The sequence below is a fragment of the Caretta caretta genome, chromosome 5, assembly GCF_965140235.1.
Source record: "Caretta caretta isolate rCarCar2 chromosome 5, rCarCar1.hap1, whole genome shotgun sequence".
Lineage (NCBI taxonomy): Eukaryota > Metazoa > Chordata > Testudines > Cheloniidae > Caretta > Caretta caretta.
Window position 1 is genome coordinate 125,528,461 of NC_134210.1, and position 22,460 is coordinate 125,550,920.

Below are 22,460 nucleotides of genomic sequence, written 5' to 3' on the forward strand. Positions count from 1 at the left end.
AGGAGACAAAAAGTGGATTCTAGATCTCAAAAACCAAAGCAATGGGCCAATACAACCCCCATTCAATCCAATGGAAAGACTCCCATTAAGGGCGGTGGGACTGTGACTGGGCCCTCTGATTGCAGATGCAGGTTATTTGGTTAAAGAATCATACATGGGCCAAATGTTGCAAGCACTCTACATTGGCAGATCTAAATGGAGGCTCCAAACTGAGCCCAAGCGATGAGCCCCTGCTTCATGGGGGCTACATGGGATCTGCCAGAGCAGTGCTGCTGGCAGAGTTGAAAACACTGTTGTTTGTAAGGGGCAGGAGATAGTTTCCATTTGCTAGGCCATGTGAGATAGAAGCACCTTGAGGGCATGTGGAAATTAAACTCCCCATGAAAAATTCTTCTTGGGGTTCTTCAGCAGCCTCTGAAGCTTGCTACACAGCTGCTGATTGACAGACCCACAGTCGTAGCAGTTTCACTGTAGGGCAGTGAAGTGGGAGCACTGAAGAAGGTTGAAGAATATCAGATTTTTGATCATCAGCTGCTCCATAATAAGTGGCAGGACAAGACCAACAGGGAGGATATTCACAGCCAAACTCAGCAGCCACTTCCATGAGCAATGGTATTATTAGCGTGGAAGACCAACCACCTATGAAATGTGTCTAATAAGGAATGCCACTACATGACTGGGGGGGTCACATGGTCGCCAAAAGCTTTGGTGGCCAATCAGATCACCAGTGATGGACAAACTGAATATCCAGCCAAGCCACCCTTAATGCCACAGCTAGAAATTGATCCAGATGGGGCTCTGTCTCCAAGGAGACTACATCCCTTTGACATTTGCACTGATTATTTTTATAATCATCAAGTACAGAGATTTAAATGATAGTAGGGGTTTGGGATAGGAAATCTTGATGGGAAACTTATAACAATAACTTTACTCTAAACTTAAGAATTTCAGAGACTATCTGCTGGACAAGCTTTAATTCTAAAGGAAGAGCTGGATTCATGTTTGTAGACTCCCAAGATTTAAGTGAACCCAACAGGTTATATTAATTTTCCATCCAGAATAGCAGACTCACCCAACTCTATTTTATATTATATATCCTTATATTCCCTGCTTTACAATACGATGCCTGCCACCACCCTACTGTCTGTAGAGGCCACATCATATGTAAGTTTCCATGGTCTGGATCACTGGAGTTTATTTTATGAAATTTATGGAAACCGTGATTTGGCCCCAATGCTTTGGAGTGTATTCTTCTTCTTCTTCCTAGTCTACCACCAAAATGTGTCTCTTGATACCAGGTTCTGCAGCTCCAGCTGTCAGCTTTATGCTACCCTGGTCAATTACACACGTAACTGGCATCAGGTTGATAGCCAAGGTCCCATATTTCAGAAGCTGAACAAATACACACATATAATTGCCAAAAACTGACAGAATGTGGAACTGCAGCGTTGGTTTGTCTAGAGAAGAAAAAACAAAACTGAAGCCAGAAAGCCAAAGAAAAGTAGAGTGTGAAACAAAGTGAAAGTTAGCTCATCTATTCATTCCCTTTAAGATGTGCAAATCTTTTGGTTGCAATTTAAATGAACTTGTTGCAAAAGAAATAGGTTAATAAAGTGTTATTAAAACTTCAACAAGTCTGGCAACTATGGGTTTGATCCTCTGAGATGCCAGGCACCCTCCACTCCTGTTAATTCCAGAGGAAGCGGAGACCACTCAGGACCATTGTCCTTTATCAGGTGTGATGCCCTTTTGTTTAGGCAAGCAGCTGACTAAATTTTAGTAACCTTACAGAATGGGATGCTTTAGTGAGCAGGAGGCTTTCATTTTAATTTGCAATTAACCTCTTGTTGATGTCAGACTCCCAGCTGCTTTGGCAATGTTCACCAAAAACCATTTCTAGCACAAGTCCGTATTGCGTGTGACAATGTGCTAGTCAATGTGCATTTTAGTGCATTGTGTAGTATAGCCAAGTTACAGCTATTACGGGGATAATCATTTAAAATATTCTGAAATGAGAAAACGGAAAAAGGAATCTGGATGCTAACAAAGAAAGGAGATATACAAGCCAAGTACCGTTCCCAGCATCCCAACAATTAAGTGTCAACATCCTTTACACCAAACAACGCAGGCAGTCAATAACCAAGGAAAAACACCGGTGTCAACAGCGCTTTGTCGGTGGGGGAGTTTGGTCAACAGGAGAGCTCTCTCCCGCCAACAAAGAGCAGCTACACTGCGCACCTTTTAGCGGCACGTCGTAGTGGCACAACTGTGTCGCTAAAAGGTGCGTAGTGTAGACATAGCCTAAATAAAATCCCTCTCCATACACTACTGTCAGCCCTGCAAACTCAGCCTGGATGCTGCAAAAATCAAGCCAGGCTCTTTTCTGTTTGATCACGAAACCCCAGTATTAGAGGGTCTGCAGCCCAAGTCAGACCCACAACAACACATGTACAGTCCCACCTCCTTCAGGGGATTTCCACAACTGGAACTTAGTGAGTAAATCTGCTGATGCTGCACACACATGAGTCAAAAAATCCCACTCACTCCCTCTCAAACCTGCAGAGCCAACAGAGCTAAAAGAGTGTAAAAAGCAATTGACATTTTATTTTTGTCACTGAAGTCAGATGATGTGGCTCTAAATGCATGAAGCAAGAAGATCCAGGGATACACTGAAAAAACAGTAGATGAGAACTGCACTTCAAAGGATTGTAGGTACAATCCCAAATGACAATGCCTTAACTCTGTCCTGAACTTTCCGTCAAGCCCACTGGTAACGTCAATGCTTCTTGTTAGCTGCAAGACAGGAGAAAAGAGTTCAGAACCTACACTGAAGCATCATAAATAAAAACATTATATAATGCTGTGTGTGCGGCAGTTATTTCAGTAAAACTTCAATGTCATCGGTAATAGGAAATAACCCTAGAATTTAGCAACTACAGCACCAATTACACCGTAGCCATGGGATAATATGTAGCAATATTCTTAAAGACCAAAAGCCATCAAAGAGTCATCCTTTCTAGAAGTCTGGCTACACAAGATGCATGATGTGAAAACACACACACAAACTTGCTTTCTTTGCAATACTTTTTACTCTCAAATAGCTTGATCAAGTGCACCTGAAGGCCTAAATTTCCAACGTAAGAGCGATTACATTTCTTATTTCAACATGCTCCTCTCTGTGATGCCTATTACATTAAACAAGGGAAGTGCAGTCACTCCTGTGCTTCCTTCTTAGACAGAGCACAGTGCAAGTTAGTGAACACAAAATGCGTCTAATGGTTTTTAAATAGCGTTTGGACTTTTCTCCAGCTACAACATATGAAGCCAAGCACACCCCATTTTTGCCTCAACCTGTTTTTGCACATTCCCTGGGAAAATTTCAGCATTTAATTTACTTCACCTGGATCCCCGTTTGCTCGAACTTCTGCACTCCGTAACAAGTGTTTCTAACTGCACACACACGGCACTATTGCCATTTGGACTGAAATGCTGTCATTTCTTTCTCAATTTTCTTCATGCCTGAGCTGGCTTATGAAGTTAAATAGACAGGTTGGCCCCACACAAAGCAGCATGGCATAAAGTCTTTAAGCCATGGAGACACACCTCTGTATTATTAGACATTCTTTAAAATATCCCTGGCGAGCTTACAGCTGTCCCTCAGTGCAGGCTCTGCCCCAGGCTTCCAGCGTCAGTGACGGTTAAATGACCGGGGAATGAGCCAGCAGGGATTATGGCTGTGGTGTGCAGAACGCTTTTCCTGTGCGAGGCTAGCGAGCGAAACAGGGCCAGAGCCAGCACCACTGGGTCAGTGTAACATAGCACAGCGGCCGATTTCACTCCCTCCTCTCCTTGCTGGACGCTCCTCTTGGAGGATTCCTGGAGTGAGAAACTGAACATTACAAAGCAGAGACAAAGGTCAGGACAAAAACCAAGGGTGTGTACAACACCAGTAACGAGCGCTCTAGTAAGCGGCCGTCCTGAGGTGCCAGCAGCAAGGCAGCTGGCCGGCAGAAGCCATCCCAGCACCACAAGCCAGGCTGTCACAGCCCGCATGCCCTGGGTTCAAGGAGTGGCATTGAGAATTACTGAGCTAACAGCATAGCTTATAGCACGGTCGAGATCATCCCAGTCTTGAGCAGCTCTACATCTACTGGGGGCTTCGGCAAGGGAAAGTAACAGTGGGGCTCTGGGGGGCAGAGCTTCTCTAGTGCTGCCTGCACAAAGGTGAATGGGTTCCTGGTTCTCTTTGGGGCTGGAGGAACATAGGCTAACAGGTGTTGTGTAAGGACCGAGCCTCCCTGCCAGCCCAGAACACACCAGCCTTCCAGCCACACTCCCAGTTCCCTGGCCCGAGGACCCTGGTATCCTGCAGGCTGAGCTCTGTGCCTCAGCATCAGCCCCAAGCACCAATCAATTAATGCCCCCTGCTCTCCTCCCTACACGCCCACCCGGGCCGCCGCTCTCCACACCCAGACAGATAGCTGGCCCTACACACAGGCCTCTGCAGGGAAGGTGGAGCGCTCCCTTTTTCTGGGGCCGACCCCAGCCCTCTCAGAAAACAGGGAGCAGCCTGCTGAGGAGCTGTGGGGCCCCAGCCAGCTGGAAGACCAGCACCAGCAGCCCCTTGTGTCACCCTAGCTGAGGGCCCACATATGGGGGTCTCCCCTGCTGACACAACCCAAGCACGTAGAGATCCTCTTACAAGGCCGAGAGGGCCCAGTGTGCAGTGCCCCTCCTGCCACCTTACCAAAGGGCTGTGGGAGAGGAAGGGAGCGGCACCATGATCCCACTGCCCTGTCAGGGGCTCTCACACCCTTCCCCCAGAGTCAGGATGGCAACCCACTCGGGCACCCTAACAGCACCAGGCTCGTTCTCACCTCACAGCAGCAGCTGCTCTGCCCCACCCCACCAGGCAGTGGTTCTGTTCCAGTCACACATCACAGCGGCCACAGGTGGAAGGCCAGTTTCACAACCTAGAGATTTCACAAAAGCCCTGTATCAGAGGGGTAGCCGTGTTAGTCTGTATTCACAGAAACAACGAGGAGTCCGGCGGAACCTTAAAGAGTTACAGATTGATTGGGTCATAAGCTTTCGTGGGTTAAAAAAAAAAAAAACCCACTTCTTCAGATGCATAGAGTGAAAATTACAGATACAGGCATAAATATCCTGGCACATGAAGAGAAGGGAATTACCTCACAAGTGGAGAGCCAGTGTTGACAGGGCCAATTCAGTAAGGGTGGATGTGGTCCACTCCCAATAATTGGGGAGGAGGTGTCAATATGAAGAGAGGGAAAATTGCTTTTGTAGTGAGCCAGCTACTCCCAGTCCCTATTCAAGCCCAAATTAATGGTGTGAAGTTTGCAAATGAATTGTAGCTCTGCAGTTTCTCTTTGAGGTCTATTTTTGACTTTTTTTTGTTCCAGGACGGCTACTTTTAAATCTGTTACTGAATGTCCAGGGAGATTGAAGTGTTCTCCCACTGGCTTTTGTATGTTACCGTTCCTGATGTCTGATTTGTGACCATTTATTCTTTTACGTAGAGACTGTCCGGTTTGGCCAATGTACATGGCAGAGAGGCATTGCTGGCACATATCACATTGGTAGATGTGCAGGTGAACGAGCCTCTGATGGTGTGGCTGATGTGGTTGGGATCTATAATGGTGTCGCTAGAGTAGATATGGGGACAGAGTAGGCAACGGGGTTTGCTGCAAGGATAGGTTCCTGGGTTAGTGTTTCTGTGGTATGGTGTGTAGTTGCTGGTGAGTATTTGCTTCAGGTTGCGGGGTTGTCTGTAAGCGAGGCCTGTCCTACCTCCCAAGGTCTGTGAGAGTGAGGGATCATTTTCCAGGATACGTTGTAGATCGTTGATGATGTGCTGGAGAGGTTTTAGCTGGGGGCTGTATGTGATGGCCAGTGTTGTTCTGTTATTTTCCTTGTTGGGCCTGTCCTGGACTAGGTGACTTCTGGGTACCCATCTCACTCTGTCAATCTGTTTCCTCAATTCCCCAGGTGGGTAATGTAGTTTTAAGAATGCTTGATAAAGACCTTGTAGGGGTCTGTCTTTGTCTGAGGGACTGGAGCAAATGCGGTTGTATCTTAGGGCTTGGCTGTAGACAATGGATCGTGTGATGTGTCCTGGATGGAAGCTGGAGGCATGTAGGTAAGTAGAGCGGTCAGTAGGTTTCCGGTATAGGATGGTGTTCATGTCACCATCACTTATTAGCACTGTCGTGTCCAGGAAGCGGATCTCTTGTGTGGATTGGTCCAGGCTGAAGTTGATGGTGGGGTGGAAATTGTTGAAATCAAAAGCCTTGATTCTCCAGCAGCTCAGGGTAAGTCCCCCTCCACCCCCCTTAGTTATCTCCCACACTTCTGCCCCCTTCACACAGTTGCAGCTCTTGCTACCGCAGAAGGAGCAGCTCCTGGAACAGCTGACTCAGGCAGATTGATTATTTCTTTAGGAGAGCACACCAGGCCTAGGTCAGGCTTGGGACAGCGAAACTGACTAACAGTGCTAGCAGAAGCAGATCCTGGGCGAACTTCCCCACGCAGCTCAGGCCAGGAACTTGGGTTCTGACCCGCAATACCCTGCTGTTTCAGTCCATGGCCCCTGGAGCAGGCACTGGCAAGCACGTGAAGTTGCGTGGCAGTTTCCCAGCGTATGAGCAAAGGTTTGCTAGGGAATAAGACTAGAGCACCTACCTCATTTTCATGGGTGAGCCAAGGAAGAATTTGTACCGAGGTCTCCTAAAGTGCAGTGGCGGCACCTAGTCCCTGTGCAACTTTGCCTCCGGCAACATCTTAACGAGCAAACTGTCTCTTACAGATTCATTTTCAACTCCCACCCTTAAGGAAGTCAAGTCAGGACACTTCACTGTATTGCTCAGCCTCGGCAGCTCAGAGCTTAGCTCGCTGTTCTGGCTTAGTGGAAAGGCTCCACTAGGACTCCCCAATTAGACTCTTCACCCGAAACCCACTCCTGCACCCTGCTAACAGGCATGGGTGGCAGGTAGCGTAGCCTGGGGGAGGCTGTGCCAAACAGCCTGGCATGGCCCTGTCCATGCTCCACCCCCAGAACCCCTCCTGCAGTTCCCTGCGCTCTGCCCTGGCGCAGGCTGGTTGGGGCTGGCCTCCTGCAGGGACTCGGGGTGGCTGGTGCTGGGGCCGCGATGGAGGTGCTCTGGGCTCCTGCGCGGGAGGGGGATGGGAGGCGACAGGGGCTAGTCTCCCACCCAACGGCCGGATCACCAGCTGCCCATGCTAACAGGGGATTTCTTTCCACTGTGCTGGGCCAGATGGGACTCTCTGGAGCCCTGGAATCAGTAGTTTTAGTTTTTGGGGAGGTGGGGGTGGAAAGTCACAAGATGGCCTCATCCCGTGCTAACCCAGGGCCCTCAGCAAAGAGCTTGGGACCCAAATTCAGATCACACACACCTTCATTTCTTAATTGCTCATGGTGGCCCTAGCCTCTGTTTGCCAGAAGCTAGGAATGGGCCACAGGGGATGGATCATTTGACGATTGCCTGTTCTGTTCATTCCCGCTGGGGCACCTGGCATTGGCCACTGTTGGCAGACAGGACACTGGGCTAGATGGGCCTTTGGTCTGATCCAGTATGGCCATTCTTAGGTTCTTATGGATGGACCAGTGGTCAGGGCACTAGCCTAGACTTAGAAGGCCTGGATCCAAGTCCCTGCTCTGCCACTGACTTCCAGTGTCACCCTGGGCAAGTCGCTTGGCCTCTCTATGCCTCGGGTCCCAGCTGTCCAATGTAGATGTCGACCCTGCCCTGCCCCTAGGGTGTTGCGAGGAGAAATACAATAAAGATCCTGAGGCTCCATGACACTGCAGTGACTGGGGGGCAGATGAGTACCGGAGATAAACAGATCTCTTCCTGAAGTAGAGCTCTGCAGGCCCAGAGCCAGTCTCAGAAACTTTTTGCTAAGATGCCAAAGGAGAATAGTCTCCAGCAGGTTCCAGTCACTAATTCAGATCCTTCATTTCATCTTCTCCACTGAGAAGAATCAGTCTCAGTTATTTGAACTTCACATACTTTTTAAAGCCGTTTCCTTTGGCAGTTCCGGGGAGAAGGGATTAGAAAGGCCTGCAAGGTTCCGTTAACTTATTTTCTTTGTTACTATTGAGAACTCACTAAACCTAGCGGTTCATACATAGCTGCCAGCAGCAGCAAATCCTCACAGAGGAGATTTAGGATTTAAACTGCCTGCAAAGTGACTATTTCTTAGAGACCTGCTGCAGGAGATCTCTGGCTCGACTCCAGCTCATCTGCCCAGCATCAGCTATAGCCAAGTCCCTCCTTTGCAGGGGGGCTTGGAAAGGAGATAGGTGCACAGAGGGTGTTGGCAAACTTTCACTTACCATCCCCTCTTCACTGTATCTGATCTCCGGTTGCCTCCCAATGGCACAGAGGATTTACTGAGTAGCCACAAGGTGTGAAAGCCATGTGAGCACACCAAGGTGCCCTCACCACACCGCATGCTAGAGTGGGGCAAGCAGACCCACTTTCACAAACACTTCTCCCCGTGACACAGAGATTCTTGTTCAAAAGGCAGCGTTTTCAAAAAGCAAACATTGATTTCCCACCAGTGCACATTGCACTGGGAGTCTCAGAGCAGATGTGGGCAGAAGAACTTCAACTGGAATTTCTTTCCTATACCTGTAGAAAGTAGAGACAGGCTAATTAACAAATGTGCATGCTTGGAGGGTATGCATTCCTTTAAAGTGCTCTCTGAACATTGTTGTGCCAGGATCAATTGAGATGCTTTGCAAGAGAAGTTACATTTTCACCTACAGCCATGCCACCGTGGGCTGTGATCTTCTCAGATCTCACGAGCTTGGCAAGGTCAGGCCTGGTTAGTCCTCAGATCGGAGAATTGCTGCAGTAGCATTGTAAGCTCACTAGCGAGCACTCTTCCTGCCGAGCGAGAGTTACACACCAGTACCTCCAGCATGCCTGGGGTGTGTTAGGCTTTGGGTTATTGGTAGTACTGTATTTTCAATGAGAATCAGAGCTTAGTTCCTGTCTATCTTAATACAACAAGATCTTAATACATCAGGGCACTTCTTGTAAGAGCAAGCAGTTACCTATTTTGAAGCCGAATAATATATTATGTCTACACACATTCTCCCTTCACTTTTCCCCATCAGGAACTCCGTCATGGTGCTGTGAGCGGTTACACATCATACATCAGAGGTGATGGAATACAGCAGGGGGCAACATGACCCCTGTATACGTAGTTAGTGACATGCTTTGCATCCTTAAGTTTAGAAGCACCATATGAAAAGGCAAGCGACGAAAGTCACCCTGACGAAATTTCAGAGTGCAAGTGAATGCAACTTAGAAACACAAGGAAAATGCATCTGAAAGCAAGAGAAGTCTCAGAGCTGAAAACCTGTTGTCACCAACCAAACGCTGCACTTCCTGACAGCTATATCAAAGGGACAATGGTTTACTGTTATTTCTGACTACAAATATTCAGAAAAACCCAAGAGTGACTCACAATAGTAATTTAAAAAGAAATTAAGATGAAAATCCACTAAAACCATTTGAAGCACTCAGAGCCCAACCGTGGCTCTTGGCAATTTAATTGTTGGGTAATAGTGGTTTGTTGGTTTTCCAGCTAAAATTTAAAGGGCTATTCTAAAAACCTGCCGTCAGCAAGCTCCCTGTTGTGGAGGCTAAACCGCTGGCTGCAGTTTTCATCATTACTGAATTCCTTTGAGGACTCTTTCAGAATGTGGCTCTGTTAGAGGTAGAAGGAAAGAAACAAAAGCCAGTCGTAACAAGGCCAAATTGATTTTGCTCCAAACCTATATCTGAAGCCTGCTTAGGGCATAAGATACATTGAGCATTTAACACAGTCAGAGGCTGCTGAAAACATAAGTTACTGAATAACCTAGGCACAGAACACTGCATATTAAAGAAAGCGTTAATGTATCTACAAGTAGAACTGCAGCCGCATAAGAATTTTAGTACTGCTGTCCGGGAAGAAGCACCAGGAATGAAAATGGGGTAGATTTTGTCCTTCCTCCCCAACCTCAAACAATGGTGTCGCCTGCACCCATCAGCCTGAGAGTGCAGAATTTCATCAGGACTTACCCATTAACATGGTAGAGCGCACCTCTGCATTCATCCTTTACTCCCGAGAGAATGGGTACTACCTAGCACAAATCCATCCGAGAGCGAGCAAGAAGTGCCCAAGTACGTCAGAGTGCACAAACTGAGCTGCAAGTAGCAATAAGGAGCTATTTGTTCTCTGCAGTCAGAGCCTGCTCGTTAACCCATTGCTGGCTAATGAATTTCAGCTGTGCTACCAAACAGACAAATCCTAGGGCAGAGCAAAGGTTGTGTGGAGGAGACTGAACGAGAATACAAAGAAATGGTAGCCGATACCCGATATTACAGAGCACGCTCATCTGGGCCAGTAAGTTTGGTTCCTTAATGCTAGGTAAATAGGCAGAAGAGCACATTACTAGCCTTTCCTTGTGACAATTCCCTGGGAAGGAGAGTCATTAAAGATAGAAGTTTATCATTAGCTGGGGTATTCAGAACCCCCCTCCCGGACCTCGGATCTGAGAAGCTAGAAGCCAAGCTTAGAGAGTTTTGGAAGAATTCTAGATCAGTCTATGCCTGTAGAGGCAGGACCACAGGCTGCTGCATTCTCCCTAGCAGCCCAATGCTCTGCTAAGCCACCGCTGGGATCCCTGGTCACAGAGAGGGGCAACCGCATAGCGTGATCCACACAGTGGTTTAGTGGGCAAGCACAAGAGAGATCCAAGCCATTATCAAATAAATCAGTTAAAACAATAACTAGGGCAGGCTACGCACACATTCACTGTGTGATAGGGACAGGCCAACACAGCTTCCAGGGGCAAACTGACCCGCTGCAACCCATTCCAACAGAGGGAGGTCCTCAGCGAGAAGGATCCAGGAGACCGACCCAGCAGATAGTTATGAGCACCACACATCTACTCTTGGCTGAACAGTATCATCCCAAGAGCTCTGAAGGACTTACACCCTGCTCCTGAAGTACAGCATTTGTGGGGAAACCTTACTGCCGTACCAGGGGAGCAGTCTGGCAGCAGGAACAGGAGACACACAGTCACATACGGTACCCTTATTACAACAGCTAGCATCCACAAGCAAGGCACTCACACCAGACCCTTAAGAGAGAATCACACAAAAGGGGCTAGTCGCAGACTGGTTTGCAGTACATAAGATAGCATTAAAAGCCATGGGTCAAGCAATCTCCAGCAACATGTACGCTCCGTGAGCAGAAGTCTAAATGATCTCCTCCAATGGCCCACAACATCACCATTCAGATTGCAGCCAGATCACCACCATGTGACCCAACATTCCCCCTCTGCCCCCATTGCATTCTTTAATCTCATGTCACAAAAATGATTTTGGGCTGCTTCATCCTTTTCACTTGTGACAAAACATCACCCATGAAAGACAAAGCACTGCCTCGCCGTTTGGAGATGGAACCCGGTCACGTTCTCTGCAAACACAGATTAGTTCACACACACCCACACCAAAAGGTCCTTTTCTCCTCCACAAGCTGAAGCTCAGACTTACTGGTTGTTCTGAATCCATCAGACATAGCTTAGGGCACAAACAAGGCTCCACCAATGCTGTCTGGCCTGTGTCACTCTCTGTGTTGTTGAAGCCCAAAACTTTTCCCTCTCTAAATACTGTTTGGTGGAGAGATTATTTTGGTAGGCCCCTTGTCCATGTTTCTCCAGCTGCCCAATGGCATGCCTGCTATAGCAGATGCTTGGGCCTCATTCTTAACACCTGTCTTCATCTTCTTTTCTGCATAGCATTTAACAACTACTTATCTCCAAAGTTAACAAATCTCAGTATCGGTTACAAATTCATTCCATTTAATAGCTACCATTTTACACAATTTTACAAAGCAAACAGCTAACAGTCCAGCCAGCTGCTCAGCCAGTTCTTTTAAAAATCTTGGCTGCAAGTTATCTGTACTTGCTCATTTAAAAATATTGAAGTTTTGTAGCTACTGTTTAGCATCCTCCTGACACACTACTAAAATAGCAGATTGTCTGTACACCCAATCTTGTGTAAGCTGGGGAATGCAGTTGCCACGTTGCCAATTCATGACATTATTCCCTTCCAGATATTCCCATTGGCTTACACTTTACTGCCAAGGTACATGAAGATTCCTCTCTACTATTCCTTTACCTTCTCAAGTAAAGCTTGAATGGGGAGTTGCTGGGGTTCTCAGTAGATATATTTTTTCATAACGAATTAACCCCATTGTTTTTGCGATGCAGCATGCACAGAAAGTACACGCAGACTTGAGGGAATGGTTCACCCTAGACACTGGTGCCAAACTAGAATATAATCTCACCTCTCCTGTTCGACATCGCCACTGACTTCATCATGAGAAAAAGCAGATAGATACAACACAGGAATTGTACAGCTCAACAAGAGAGCACTGGAAGATCTAGATTTTGCTCACCACATTGCTCTAAGTGACAACTCAACCAACTGTGGTTGAATCAAGTTTATTTTCTGGAGGTTTTTCTGTAACACTTATCACTACACGATCGGAGCATGTCACAGACATTAATGCATTACGCTCCCCACTACGGGCTGGTGTGCACTACAGACGTATGTCGGTACAACTACATCACTCAGCAGTATGAAAAATCCACATCCCTGAGCAATGTCATTATATCAACCTAGCCCCCCGCGTAGACAGCACTATGTTGAAGGGAGAGCTTCTCCCATCCAGACAGCTACCGCCTCTTGGGGAGGTGGATTAACTATGGCAACGGGAGAGCTCTCTCCTGTCGGTGTCGAGCATCTTCATTAACGCGCTGGAGCTGTGCCAATGCAGTGTTTTAAGTGTAAACATGCCTTAAGTAGTGAACAAAAAATAGAATCACCCTTGTTATGGGGGTTTAGGAGGTTGGCCGGTGTCTTACTGCCAGGGAAGGGTGGACACACGTAGGTTCAGCTCAGTCTTTTTGATAGAAAAAGCACCACCTTCAGAACATAAACTTGACCTTACAATAGGGTGACCAGATAGCAACTGTGAAAAAACGGGACCTGGGGTAAGGAGTAATTGGCGCCTATATAAGAAAAAGTCCCAAAAAAGGGGACTGTCCCTTTAAAAACAGGACATCTGGTCACCTGACTTTACAAGAACACTGGTGCCCAAAAAGCAAGAAGCACTCAGGAGAAGTTGGGCCTCTCCCAATCTGACCCGGACTTCTTCTGACCTCTCTGCAGCTCTGTTCCCAGCCTGGAAAAATAGAGATAATATTCCCATACCACACAGATTGTTGTGAGATGCTCAGATACTGCGGTGATGAAATGTGCAATGCTCAAGCCACAAGCTTTCCAGTTTTACCCTTCACTGCTAAGGAAGCTGCTTCAGACCTAACAGCTGTTCTGGTTTTAAAACAGCAGTCAAGAGACTATCAAAAGTTATTTCCAAAAAAACAGCTTTATGATGACCCAGCGCGTGAGAGCTCTTGATCAAAAGAGCCAAGCAACTGGCTTTCAGGTCATGCTCACCGATGGGGAAGTCACCATTTCTTGAGACAAAATAGGTGCAGACAGAATGAGGGACCGGAAAGAGGAAAAGATGCATGATGTGAAATAATCTATTCTTACAATTATTAAGGAAGGCAGGAAGGCGGGGGAAGGAAATCAGTGTCACAAGACATCAAATACAAGCAGTTAGAAGTAATTAACAGGCCTGGTGGTCAGGGACACTGAAGATGCACTATCCATGGCATTTATTACTCTAACTTCTCAAGTAATTCATTTGATTCTCAGGTTACCAGTACCCTCAATTATTTATGGAAGAGAGTTTGCTCATGTGCGCAGGGCTATATTGAAGATATTTGACTGGAAAGTTTCCATGAGTAGTGAGTGCTTACAACATGGTATTTCGTAATCGGAGAAAAACGGAGGATACTGGAATGCTGAAGGAAAACGGATGCATACCAACCTACAAATTCTCCTCTTCCTTTCCTATGCTAGCCTCCCCTGACTACTGTCCACCAACCTTACCCTCCTGGCTGTAATCTGAACAGATCTCACAAGCCAAGCAGTCAGGGTGGGCCAATGCTTGGAGGGGAGATCTCAGAGGACTAGCTAGATGATGGTTATTTCATGGGTGGCATTTTACTGAGTCAGCACTGAAAAGGGGTTCCATGATGGTCCAGCGTGCAGTCTGTCAATAGGAATGTATAGTATAACCCCTCACCATATCATCCTATGGCATGGCACTTCTTCCCAGGGTAAGTCCACGGCAGATACTTACATTCTGCCTATGGATAGCCCCTTACCATTCTAAGTGGAGATACTTCTCCCTTGGACTGTGGCAGGATTGCTGACCAATGCTAGACAGTTGCTGTACTTGGCCTGTCACTAGAATAATCACACCTGTGTGTGTGTACACATGCTCAAACAAGTGTTACAATTCAACATTTGTGAAGTACTTACAGATCTTCAGATAAGAGGCACCGTAGAAGAACATACTCGTATTTTGTCCTTCAAAATCTACATGCCTCTTGTGCACAGCAATCCTACAACTTTCAAGCCTGTTTAAATACTAGTATCAATTACACCACTTCATCACCATGTACAGTAGACCCATTTTTGGTTGTTTTAATTTCTTACGTGCAATGAGTCCACAAAAGACAGATTGATACTTTACACAGCAAGGAAGAAACCGGAAATATTTAAGAATGTGTCAAAGAAATCTCATTTAAAAAATATTTTTAAAACATTTAAAAAAATCTCATTTAAAAAAATATCACCACTCTGAACAGGAATGTTATATTAGGATCACTAATTCCAGATTAAAGGCTCAGACAGAATATCCCCATCTTGCTTGAAATATATGAAACTGTCCTGGTCAAAACAACAAAGCCATCTTGCACATAACTTTTAGCCTGTGCGTCCGGTGTTCTTTAGAACGAAATAAAACGTTTTTCTTCATGCTGCAATATGTTGTTGGCCACATGAAGCAGCATGGGTGCAAATGAACAGAGAGACATACCTTCCTCAAAACTTGGGAGAGAATGCAGCCAACTGTGCCAGCGAGGCTCTGGCATTCAGATACAGAGCCCTGCCACCCAGCAGCTGCCATGTGGCGTTTGTGCGCCCCACCTGCATTTCTGCTCTGCCCCCTCAGACTAAGAGTATTTATTATGCCATCAAATACACCCACTTCTTTGGCAGCAAGTCTTGCACCTGCTATGTGTCACTGCATTCCATGGCTAATGCAGAGGAGACTTTGCAGGAAGTTATTTGTTACGAAACGAGAACAGTGATTAAAACAAACACTTTTTCCACAGTCTGAAACCTGAGATGATCTTAGGGAGGAAAACCACTCAGACCTTTTAAAGGAAGAGGAGCGCTTTTGGCTTAGTCGCTTTAAACAATCTGTACTCAAAGTTTAATTAATGCAACCAAACGTAAGCTTTTAACAAAAGCCCGCCTTAAATAGAAGCGGACATTCTGGGCCCGATTCTCTCTTGCATGGTACCTTGCGCTGTCCTTCACACCTGTGGAAGAGGGTGAAGGCGACGGTGTGTGAAAGTTCCCACCAGGGGAGGATGCTACTGATATGCTTCATCCCCATTTTGCACACACCTACCTGAAGGCATAAAGTGCAAGATAGAGATGAATCAGGCCCTCTCAATTCCACCTCAAAGAGTTCTAGGAAATAAGTACCATGGCAACTACCGCTTTGAGCAAAAAAGCCCAGTACGTACACTAAGCTCTTTGGGCCCAGTTTTGTCCTGAAATACCCAGATGGAATTCCCACAGAAGTAACTAGATGTGAAAGTCTCTGGAGCATGCAGGTTTGCATACCCACAATGCATTTACTAGATATTTTAACAGTTGATTCCCACGGTTTCACTTCCATGATGTTTTTCCTTGTAAGACTCTCTTTCCCCAAATTCACCAGCTTTGATTCTTCAGATACCTCTGAGTCACAGACTGTCGCCAGTCACAACATCAAACATGTGCATGCAACTTTGACAGCCAGTGAGGGATCAGCTTGATTTTGTGTTAACTAAATCGTGTCAGATATTCCTGCAGGAACTAATTTTTTGACTGCATCAGCACCTAATGGATTTGCTTTTACGAGCTTTATGTAGGGGAGGAGTCTCAAGTTCAAAAAGAAAAAACCCACCACTATTTCCAAAAGTTACAGTCACAGCCTAGTAACCTTCTTAGGTTCCTAAGTACCTCTCCATCTGCAGTGCAAGACAGATACTAAACAGTTACAAAGCAAACAAGGCACTTCACAGCACAAGAGGCTCCAGCTGACAACAGTATTTAGGTTTCATTTTTGCCCCACCGTTGCTCTGGGCCAGATCAGCGGGTTTTCCATTGGTTTAAACATATTTCATAAGGCTCACGAACAGGCCATCACACAGTAAGCTTTGCCACATGCTGTCAGGGCCAGGACTCCACAATGGCACTGGGTTCCTGGGGTGCGTTTACATTCATTTTAAAGCTCTGTTCTATACCCACTGCACAGCTCAATTACTGACGTCTAATGTATGAGACAGTTTAACACATGAGCAGATTTATGACACTGTGTTACTGTTAAAGCAAAAAGCGTAAAGTAAAGCCATATGTTTGGTTGGAGCTATGCAGAATGCCGCTTTTTCTTGGTTATCTGGGAATATTGCAAGTTTGTTGGGGCAGAGAATCATGTCTCCCGAGTGCTTGTCCTTTAGTGCTTAGCAAATTATTTGTATTACAGTAGCGCTTAGAGGCCTCAGCCAAGATCAGAGCCCCATTGTGCTAGCTGCTGTAAACACATAACGAGAGGCAGTTCCTGCCCCAAAGAGCTGACAATCTAAACAGACAAGACAGACAGGGCAGGCAAGGAAACAGTGGCCCAGAGAGGTGAACTAACCAGCCCATGGTCCCACAACACATCAGTGCCAGAGCTGGAAAGAGAACCTAGGTTCCCCAACTCCCATGGCCCAGGGCCTTACTCACTGAGTAGATCACACTGTCACCCAGGGGGCCCCAGCACCGACTGGGATCTTTAGACACTGAAACATAAATATTAGTAAAAAGTCAACCAATACCTGTGAGAATCTTGTGCTGAACTTAAGATTCTAAAGAGTATTTCATAGAAAGAGTGACTCCCTGTCTTTTGGGCCAACTTTCCAGGCCCTTCCACTGCTTGTCAGAGTAATGGAAAAGCCAGAGTTTTCTCATTTCCACAACTGAGGGGAAGCAAATAATTCAGCTGGAAAGTTATGTAGTTCCTCTTTGTTCTATAGCTGAGAAAGTCAGTGTTCAGGAAATTAACACCTCCCACGAAAGTTAACAGAAATATCATCTGATGTTACCAAACAGGAAAGCTTCATTGTTTGGGTTGAGTCCACAGTCTATAGCTGGATTTCTTGGAACACTGAAAAGTCAGTAATAACCTCCAAATCCTATTATGTGGAATATTCGCCTGGTACCATGTATGTGTATATACCGTCTGAGCACACACTTAGAGTCAGAGGAAGTCGGACAACTTATATCTGGCACTTTTCTTTTCCCCCCCGTGAGACCAGGTACATTACTGTCATGACTGAGATGAGCCATCACAGCAGGAAACAAGACCAACACTACTCAGGCAAAAATAGTCAAGTATATATGGCTTTCACACCACAGCCATGGTCTGGTTCCAGTTTTGTTTTTCAAAATGCTAAGTAGAGTTTGTGTTCTCTGTCTCTCTCTCACACACTTATATAAAGCAGAAAAGAGATAACGGAGATTTGGGAAGAGTCCATCCAACAATCAAGTCACTTTTGGCATTATGCTACTTTAAGAGCCTTTAACTGCTTATCCAAACTATTTTTAACCAACGATGGTTGGGTTTTTGTTTTGTTTAACAAAGCATGTAGCCTCAAAACAAGTAGAGACCTGAAAAGAGCAGTTCCCTGAGTTGTTCCAATCTAATGGGTAAATACTGTACATGTTTTTTAACAGGCTGCCATGGCTGCAGATTTAGAAGCTGCTATTTAAAAAAAAAAAAAAAATTTGCTCCAGTAGGATTTAAAATTGAGTAAAATGATTTTGCTTGTGACGGTCACGTGATTTTTAGAAATTCATGCCCAATGAGCAACTATTATGTATTGCATATGCCCTCTAGGCAGGTACTTTCTGAATATACATGCCCCAGAGGAGGAGATGCCTGGGGCATGCCACTTTCAAATACAGATCTCAAGCCATGTGGCCTATGGAGAAGTGAAATAAGAATTAATAACTTTAAATCACTCACTTCCTTGAAAAGAAGTGTTTCCAGTCAGTGACTACATATGACTGACAATACAATAAATATCTTGGAGTTTTAATCTTATTTTATCCTGACAACTTGATTTATTTGGAATTAGGTTAGGACAGAATATCATTTATTCATTTAAATCTTCATGGCAATGTGTTACTATTCAATTCAACCAGGTCATATGCCTAAACATGCACACACTTACCCAATTTAAATTGATAATATCCAGCAAATATTTAGATTATATGAACCTACTGTTACATTAATCTCTCCTGTACGCTCCAGAGTATGCTACCGTTGAATTAAAAAACTAGTCACTACTGCGCTAAGGGAAAACTAGACTATGGTTATCAGGATAATAAAAGCAGGGATACCTGCTTCACTTTTAAATGATTTATATTACTTCCCTGTACAAAGGCCACCATGATTTCTCCATAGACGGTCTAGTGTTTGCAGTGCTTGGTACGTACCTGTAGAGCAGTGGGTCCAAAACTGGGGTTCGTGAAATGTTACAGGGGGTTCTCGGGGAAAAAATTCCCTAATGATGGACAGAGCTTTCCCTAGGGACGGGCAGCCCGGAGCCCCTGGACTGCCAAGAGCTAAGCAGATCAAAGCAAGCCTATCTATCACACTGAGGAGATTTAAACTTCAAGACTCCTTACAAGAAATGGAAAGGGAGGTGGATACGTTTTGCTGTTTTTAAAATTAAATAGGCAGCTAGTATTGTTTTTAAAATTATTACGAAGAACAAGTTTAAGCTTTGTTGTAACGTGCGTTGTTTGCCTGGACTGCTCAAGACCTGAATGCTTATGTGGGAGGAACTCATTGAGTTGGCTTCTTAAATACCTTGATGCTGTTTTACACCTGATACTCCTTGATGAAACATAGGAGCCTTGTCTTATAAACAGGCTTAACTCAAAATGATACAAACTACGAAAGTGAGATCTTGGAAGAGTGTTGCCATTTTCACAATGTAATAAAAATACTGTAATGATAAATAATAAATAGTGTGTAATAAGCATGTCAAAAACAAATTTTATATTTCCAAGATCACTGCTTTTATCATTTATACACAGGTAAAAGAGAAAATCCCTAGAAATATTCATTTTTAGGAGGGGGTTCACGAGACTTGACATTTTAGTGAAAGGAGTTCAGAGGTTGTCAAAGTTTGGGAACCACTGCTGTGAGAAGAAAGCAAACTATTTACAGTTGAGCCTCAAGCACTGAAGTCTGTTTCAGTATTGTGCCGTCTCTTGCACAAACCACCAAAAGATATGGCGTAATCAATGGGACTTTACTCAACCTTAATCTCTGCTTCACCTTTGCCACTGAACTTCCCCTCCCATTCATTTACTGGCACTTCTATGGTGCTCATCACCATAGAGTGTCTGTTTACATTTTGACATAAGTGACTAAAAGCAGCCCTTCCATAAAATTCATCGCAGTCAGTGACAGACATATGGAGCGAACCTCATGTGCTGAATCACATCTTGGTCAGGTATTCTTATATTCTAGCACCCACGCCAGAAGTCAGTAGTGACCAGCAAAATAATTCAGTTGTATGGAAGAGAATGTATATTTTTAAAAAGCCTCTCCAAACACTGGGCACAAGTTTCCCTTAAATAAACAGTCTCAAAAGCAATCTCACTACCATTTGCCTTATTCTTAAAATCAACTTTTGTAATTTGTTCAGTACGACTGCCTACAGAAAGATCAGCAATACATGCAGAAGGAAGCAGGTGATGTACACTGCTTTCCCTATGAACAGATGCCAAAAAGTTACATCGTCAGCACCCATAACTTAAATCACAAAATCATTTCCAGAGAGCATCTTCAGGGAAAATGCAAATGAGCGAACCCAAGAAATCTCCTGCTTCTAGCACATAAATCACTTTTCATATCTGAAGACAAAATAATGAGATGGATTGAATATCAGGAAAAGTAGGTCACAGCCAAACCTGTAAAAAGCTTCACTAGCTTTCTGATGTTTGATGCATTGGTGACATAAAATCACAGACAGTAACAGAACAGGTGGGGATGTACCCTCAGCATTCCTAGCAACCTGGCTAACACCTGCCAGCTCCGAGTGCCAACACCAAGTCGCTGGTGTTACACTCCTTTGATTACTCTGGTTATTGGAGTGCCTGACCCACAGTTCTTTTTCTCTTTTCCAAATCTTATTCCCTGCAATGCTGAAATTAAAAATCTCTCCCCCTTTACTGACCTGGACATCTCTCCTTCCTCTTTTCCTTCCCCCCCCTCTGACACATGATGGCATCAGATCTTGTTCTTTGATTTGGTCAGAGAAAGCAGTTGAGCCACCCTCTGCACGCACCAAGTCGGAGCCTAGCGGTGCCCAGGGAGGCCAGGCCCCTGACCAAGAAACAACCTGCCCCCCTAGCTGGTCTCCCCTCAAGCACTTCGCACCTTGCGTCTCCAAGATGCCCGGCAGGTGTGTGCAGAACCGGTGTCACTCCGGCTCCCGCAGACAGGGCAGCTGGGTGCCCGCTGCACACTGCCCAGCCCCGGCGCGGGTCCCAGCCCTGCCAAGCCTCGGGGACCGCTGCCCTTTCCGCCCCGAGACCCAGCACGTCCGCAGGCCGCCCGGTCCCTTAGGCGCTGTCCCGCCCGCCCACGCCCAGCGGCTCGCTCACCTTCTCCGGCTTGGCGGAGGGCGCGCTGCTCTCCGGCGGCTCCGGGCACTTGCCCCCCTTCTTGGCGGCGCCGCCGGGCGGGCTCCAGGTGATGGCCGCGGCGGTGCCGCCCTCGCAGCCGCTGTCGATCTTGATGAGCCGGTGCTTGGGGGAGAGGTAGCGGCCGTCGGGCGGGGTGGGCGGCCGGCGCTCGCTCTGGCTGCGGAAGAGGTGCGGCGAGCCGGCGGCCGAGGGGGGCTTGGCGGCCGGCTCCTCGGGCGCGCAGGGCTCCGGGCGGCACAGGGCGCGCAGCTTGCGCAGGGACGAGCCGGGCCCGCTGTAGGGGTCCTCGAAGTCGCGCTCCTTCTGGGCGCGGTAGGCGCGCAGCAGCTCGCCGGGGTCGTCGCACAGGTGGCGGGGCGCCAGGCGGGGCGAGGTGTGGCGGTGCGCGGCCAGCAGCTCTGCCCCGGGGCGCCGGTCCCGGTAGTCGGGCCGCGGCGGCTGCGGGGGGCTCTTGGCCTTGTTGTTGCCCAGGCTGAAGTACTTGGTCAGCCACTTGGCCATGGTCCGGCGCTAGGGCGCAGCGCCCATGGGGAGGGCGCACGGGGGGCCGGGCCGGGGCGCTGCCCGGCGCTCAGGGGTGCTGCCCACCGCCGCGCCCGGCCCGCGGCAGCCCCTGCCCCGCCATGCGGGCCGCCTCCTGCCCCGCGCGCAACTTTCCCGGCGCCGGGGGCTCCCCGCGGGCACCGCCGCGCAGCGCCGCTTCCCCGGCTCCCGCTCCGGGCAGCGAGCGAGCGAGCGAGCCTCCCGCTCCGCTCCGGCTGCTGCCCCACTGCCAGCCGCCCCAGCCCGGCTCTGCTGCGCCGCGCTCCCCGCCCGGCCTGACCTCAGCACGCACCGGGGAGGCGGGGACGCGGCTGTTCGGAGACTCCCCCGCCCCCGGCGAGGGGGCCCCTGCCTATCCCGGGCCGGGGGAGGGGCCGGCCCAGGTGCCGGGGAGGCGGGGAACTTGCTCCGTGGCCCGGCCCTGGCTCGGCCCGGGGACTAGCTGCGCCTCCTGCCCCAGCCACTCGCCGAGCGCCCTGCGCTCCTGCCGCTCAGCCTCCCCCCGGCGCCGGCTCTCCCCCAGCCCTCACCGGCTGCCGGGCTCCGCTCGCCGAGCCTGGGCGCTCCGGTGGCGGGACGGCTCCTGGTGCTTCCCGCTGGGGAAAGGCTGTGACGGCTCTGATCTACCCCAGCCGCAGCGCACCTCGCCGAGCCCATGGACAATGCGCCCGGCTGCCGCAGGGAGGGCTCCCTGCTTCAACACGTGTCCCAGCGCCTCCGACACGCACCATTGAACGCGTGTCCCGCTTACACGTGCTCGGCGCTTTCGTTACAATTCGGGCTGGTCTGTAGGGCTAAGGTCACCCAGGCGCCACTTTCCTACACGCCCCGGACTCTCACGGGCCTCTCCTCCCGGGGAGTGCGGAGAAGGACCCGGGGAATCCGCTCCCGGTGAAATAAAGACAGTGC

The 22,460-nt window shown here is 47.7% G+C and overlaps 1 protein-coding gene and 1 long non-coding RNA gene across 2 annotated transcripts in view; both read right to left on the reverse strand.

The window, feature by feature from the left end:
* SHB (SH2 domain containing adaptor protein B) overlaps nt 1-22,187 on the reverse strand; it is a 146,569-nt gene extending 124,382 nt beyond the window's left edge. The window contains exon 1 of the mRNA XM_048850381.2: nt 20,967-22,187. Within this exon, the coding sequence (XP_048706338.1) occupies nt 20,967-21,509 (543 nt within the window). The 5' untranslated portion in view covers nt 21,510-22,187. The remainder of the gene's footprint in view (nt 1-20,966) is intronic.
* LOC142072232 (uncharacterized) lies at nt 2,621-10,209 on the reverse strand. The gene is made up of 4 exons (XR_012668665.1): nt 10,119-10,209; nt 4,878-4,973; nt 3,649-3,889; nt 2,621-2,793 (listed from the first exon to the last, which is right to left on the reverse strand). It is a non-coding gene; the product is annotated as an uncharacterized LOC142072232 (long non-coding RNA).
* Nucleotides 22,188-22,460: the final 273 nt, after the last annotated feature.